This window comes from Propithecus coquereli, unplaced genomic scaffold (genome assembly GCF_000956105.1).
Source record: "Propithecus coquereli isolate 6110/MARCELLA unplaced genomic scaffold, Pcoq_1.0 Scaffold535, whole genome shotgun sequence".
In the NCBI taxonomy this organism is placed as follows: Eukaryota; Metazoa; Chordata; class Mammalia; order Primates; family Indriidae; genus Propithecus; species Propithecus coquereli.
The window spans coordinates 63,655-68,652 of record NW_012151230.1 but is presented as its reverse complement, the minus strand read 5'-3'; the positions used below and the strand labels follow the sequence as shown (position 1 = coordinate 68,652).

General features: G+C 43.6%; 1 protein-coding gene across 1 annotated transcript in view; it reads left to right on the top strand.

Moving 5' to 3' along the window:
* The first annotated feature begins 1,624 nt into the window (after nt 1-1,624).
* The window catches only part of ZNF268 (zinc finger protein 268), a 21,914-nt gene continuing 18,540 nt past the window's right edge, over nt 1,625-4,998 (top strand). The window contains exon 1 of the mRNA XM_012657278.1: nt 1,625-2,156. Coding sequence (XP_012512732.1) covers nt 2,124-2,156 — 33 coding nt within the window. The 5' untranslated portion in view covers nt 1,625-2,123. The remainder of the gene's footprint in view (nt 2,157-4,998) is intronic.

Here is a 4,998-nt window from a genome sequence, read left to right as displayed (position 1 = left end):
TCAGTGTGTTAAGTCACCCAGTCTGTGGTACTTCATTATAGCAGCCCTAGCAAGCCAATATGCTGGCTTCTTCTGGAAGTTTTGTGACCCCATTGTAGACAAATATCAATTGAACAAAATAAAGAGTTTAGGCTGGGTGTGGTGGCTCACACCTGTAATCCTAGTACTCTGGGAGGCCGAAGTGGGAGGATCACTTGAGCTCAGAGCCAGACCCATCTCTACTAAAAATAGAGAAAATAAGCTGGGTACAGTGGTGCACACCTATAGTCCCAGCTCCTAGGGAGGCTGAGGCAGGAGGATTGCTTGAGCCCTGAAGTTTGAGGTTGCAGTGAGCTATGATGATGCCACTGCACTCTAGCTGGGGGACAGAGACTCTGTCTCAAAAATAAAATAAAAAATAAAGAGACTAGAAACATACACATATACATATGGTAGGCAGAATAATGGATCTTGAAAGATGTCCACATCCTCATCCCTGTAATGTGTGGATATATTATCTTACGTGGCAAAGGAAAATTAAGTTTTCTAGTCAACGATACATTTTTCTAAAATAGAAAGATTGTCCTGGATTATCCAGATAAGCCCAATGTCATCACAAATTTCCTTAAAAGTGGAAGAAGGATTTAACTTGATTACCTCTGTAAAAAGAAAAAAAAAGTGTAAAAAGAAAAAGGCAGAAGAGGAGGCCAGAGTGATACAATTTGAGAAGAAATAAACTCTGTTGTTGGTTTTAAAGATGGAGGAAGGAGGCTATGAGCCAAGAAATGCAGGTGACCTCTAGAAGCTGGGAAATGTAAGAAAAAGGCAGGGGCCTTCAGAAAAGAGTGCAGCCCTGCCAACACCTTGGTTTTAGGTCAGGAAGACCCAGGTTGAACTTCTTATATCCAAAACCGTGAGATAATGTTTTAAGCTGCTGAATTTGTGGTCATTTGTCAGAGCAGCATAGAAAAATAACATAATATGGGACCTTAGTATATAACAGAGATTGTTTAAGAAATCAGTGGGCAAAGGATGCTAAGTCTAAATTTCAGTCTAAAACTTTTAAAGCCTTCCTTTTCACATTTAGTACTTAATCTACCTGGGATTTATTTTAAATATATTGTGATACAGCAATCTTGTTTATATTATCGTATGGCCACATTGTTGTTCCTGTACAACTTACTGAAAATGTTAACTTTTCTGCAATGACTTTTCCCCTAACATTTTATTATAAACAATTTCAAACTTACAGAAGTGTTGAAAGAATTTTACAGTGAAGGCCGGGCGCGGAGGCTCACCCCTGTTAATCCTAGCACTCGGGAAGGCAGAGGTGGGCGGATTGTTTGAGCTCAGGAGTTCGAAACCAGCCTGAGCAAAAACAACATATGCAGGAGATTGAATACTGAAGCAAATATGAGAATCCAGCTATTTTCTATTAAACCAGGCATTAAAAAGATTTTCAAAAGCACGTAAGACGATGCCACTCCTCGCTAAACCTTCTTTGGTTCTCGGTGCGGCACGCGCAGCCCTGGCAGGAGCCCGCCGGGCGCTAGAAGAACTCCTCGCAGAGCCTTCTGGGAGTTGTAGTTCTCGCCATCGGGCCACGGAGGCGCAATTCCTTTGCGTCGGAAACGGCCGCCATCGCTCGGCGCCGGTGGGCCGAGACTTGTCTTGGCGGCGGAGTTCATTACGTTTCGCGGTCACCCTGTCACTCGAGTGTGGCCCGGGCTAGACTTGGCCGTTGCCAAAGGACCCGGGCCGGGCACTGCGTAGTCAGGGGCGAGGACGGAGCCGCCCTGGCGCAGGTCGGCAGGTGGAGGCTGTCAGTCTCCCCCGCTGCCCATCCAGGGGCCCGAGGAGCCAGAGGCGCCGACTCCCTCCAGTTTCGAGGCGGCGGGACGGTACCGAACGCACCTGGCTCCAGTGTTTCCTGCTGCAGACCCGGGCGGTTGCCCGACTCGATCCTGTGCGTTGGTGGGGCTGGAGACGGACCGTGCGGCCGTAGCAGGGGGTCTCCCGGCGCGTCCGGACCCTCCCCCCGCGGGCGGGACTTGCGGGGACACCGCTTCCTTCGCGGCGCTTTCTCTCCTGGCGTCCCTCGCGTCCTGCCGCCTCCGGGGAGGCGCACAGCACCGACCGTGGGGATGGCCGCCAGGGTCCGGACAGCTTCCGTCTGGGTGAGTCGTCTCCTTGCATTCTCCGAAGGTCCCCCGACGGCCGACGGTGCGCGCTGCAGCCCGTCCTGGCTCTGAGCCTGGCGGGAGTCCTCTCGCCCCGCCGCTCTTCCGAGCAGCTGGACTTCCCAGAAAGGCTTCCTGTCATCAGACTTTTCAGTTCCTCCTTCCTTAGCCTCTTTTCTGCGAACTTTATGCCGTGAATTTTGAGTTAACAAGGGATAATCTTTCAATTTTGTAACCCATGTTTAGTGAGTGTCTTCCATGCCTCCGATCTTTGAGTTTATTTTGGAAATTACGCTCTTATTTATTCACTTATTCAACAGTTTTGTTTATTGTTTTTTGTTTACTGGACCCTGGCACAGGTTCTGAGAGTGCAAAGATGGGCTGTTCATTACCTCTTCTTTGGAAGAGCAGTGGTCTGATGGGAATGGTGGATAAGAAAAGCACAATGGCCAATTAATAGGCACTCTGGGAGCGGCCGCGGAAGTACCTGGGGGACAGAGAGTAGAGCGTCAGTTTTAGAAGTAAGAGTACCCCAAGAAGTGCTTCAGAGATTAGGAGATTTTTAAACTGAGGTTTGAAAGATGAATGAGGTGAACAAGGGCTTGAAAATCAGCCGAGGAAAAAGAAGCAACGTGTGCAAGTTTGAGAGGCTTGAAATGACCTAGTATGGTGAGCTTGGAGTGCTGTAGGGTTGCCGGAATGTAGACTTTTAGAGTTTAATGATGATGGTAGAGGTGTATATTAAGAAATGAGGCCAGAGCCGTAGGCAGAAGATCATAGAGGACTTTGAGATTCCCATTAAAAAATTGGATTTTTAATGGGGCAGGAGAATTATTGAAGTGTTTTCACAAAGGATTTTTGGATTGGACAGTCTGCAGCAGGCAAGAGAAGATAAGAGTTTAAGAAAACTGGTGGTTTTCAGACACTAAAGGTAAAGAGGCAGAAGCAGCCAGATTTGGTAACTAGTTGGGTGCTGGTGGTAAGGCGAGTTGGAAGAGCCAGGGATGAGTGCTGGAGTTCTGCTCTTTGGGCCTGAGTTGGGGGTGGCATCATTCCCTGAGCAAGAGAAGACTATCAGAATTGTGATTGGGGCGAGGGGTGGGGGATTTCAGTTTTTTTTGTTTTTTTTTTTGAGACAGAGTCTCACTGTGTTGCCTGGGCCAGAGTGCCGTGGCATCAGCCTAGCTCACAGCAACCTCAAACTCCTGGGCTCAAGCGATCCTCCTGCCTCAGCCTCCCGAGTAGCTGGGACTACAGGCATGCGCCACCATGCCCGGCTAATTTTTTCTATATTTTTAGTTGTTCAGCTAATTTCTTTCTATTTTTAATAGAGACGGGGTCTTGCTCTTACTCAGGCTGGTCTTGAACTCCTCAGCTCAAGCAATCCTCCCTCCTTGGCCTCCCAGAGTGCTAGGATTACAGGCGTGAGCCACCGCACCCAGCCTGGGGTGCTTCTTTTACTTCCAACATTTTGTTATGAAAATTATCAAACACAGGGCAAAGTCGAAAGGATTTTACTGATGAACATCTATATATCCCTCACCCAGAATTGACTGTTAACATTTTACTGTACTTGATTTCTCACACTATCCATCTTTCGAATCCTCTACACATCCATTATTCTTATTTTTGGAATATTTCATGAAATATTTTAGACATCAGCACTCCTCTCTCTAAATACTTCAGTATGTGTAGCATTAGCTGGTGTTCAATATTTGTCTACAGTTTTGAGTTTTATTTCTCTTTTTTTTGGCTTTCCTTTTTACTCTGTCAATGCTTACTTTTAATGAACAGATATTCTGACGTTTACTGACTCTGGTTTATAATTTTTTTTTTATTCCTAGTGATTTTTATGTCCAATTTAAGAACTTTTTTCTTATCCTAAGCTCATAAAGATATTTTCCTTTGTTAATTCATTACTTTGCCTTTCACATTTAGACCTACAGTACATTCAAGATTGGGTTTTATGTTTGGAGTGAGCAGTGCCACCTTTTCCAAGCATCTGGTGTTCATGCATGTGGTTTGGTTTTGTAACTCTTTATTCTGTGCCATTAGCCTATTTTCCATCCTTATGGCAGTATTACACTATTTTTATTTACAGTAAGTCTTGGTATCCAGTTGCTTCTAGTTTTTGGCAAGTATGAATACTATCAACAGTTGTATATGGGTTTTTGTGCAGACACATTTTCAAATCAATTGAGCAAATACCTGTGAGCATGATTGCTGTATGGTAAGACTATGTTTATAAGAAACTGTCTTCCAAAGTTGCTGTACCGTTTTGCATTACTACCAGCAATGGATGAGAGTTCTTGTTGCTCTGTAGCTTTGCTAGTACTTATTTTTTTTTTATTTTGTCATCCTAATAGGTATATATTAATATTTCAATATGGTTTTAACTGCATTTCCCTAATGGTTAGTGTTATTGAGCATCTTCTCATGTGTTTTTGCTCTTTGAATATCTTTGGTGAACTGTCTGTTCAGATCTTTTACCCATTTTTTATTTGGGTTGTTTTCTTGTCATTGAGTTTTAAGAATTCTTTACATATTCTGGATTGAAGTCCTTTGTTTAAAAAAATGATTTGTAAATATTTTTTTCCTGTCTCTGGCTTGTCTTTTTGTTCTCATAGCACCATCTTTCATAGAATAAAATATTTTAATTTTGATTAAGTCCATTTTCCCAATTTTAATTTTTAAAAATGGATTGTGCTTTTGATGTCATATCTAAAATACCATAACCCAAACCAAAGTACACAAATTTTTTCCTGGTTTCTCTAGAACTTTCAATAGCTTTAGTTTTCACACTTAAATCTATGATTCATTTTGAATTAATTTTTATATA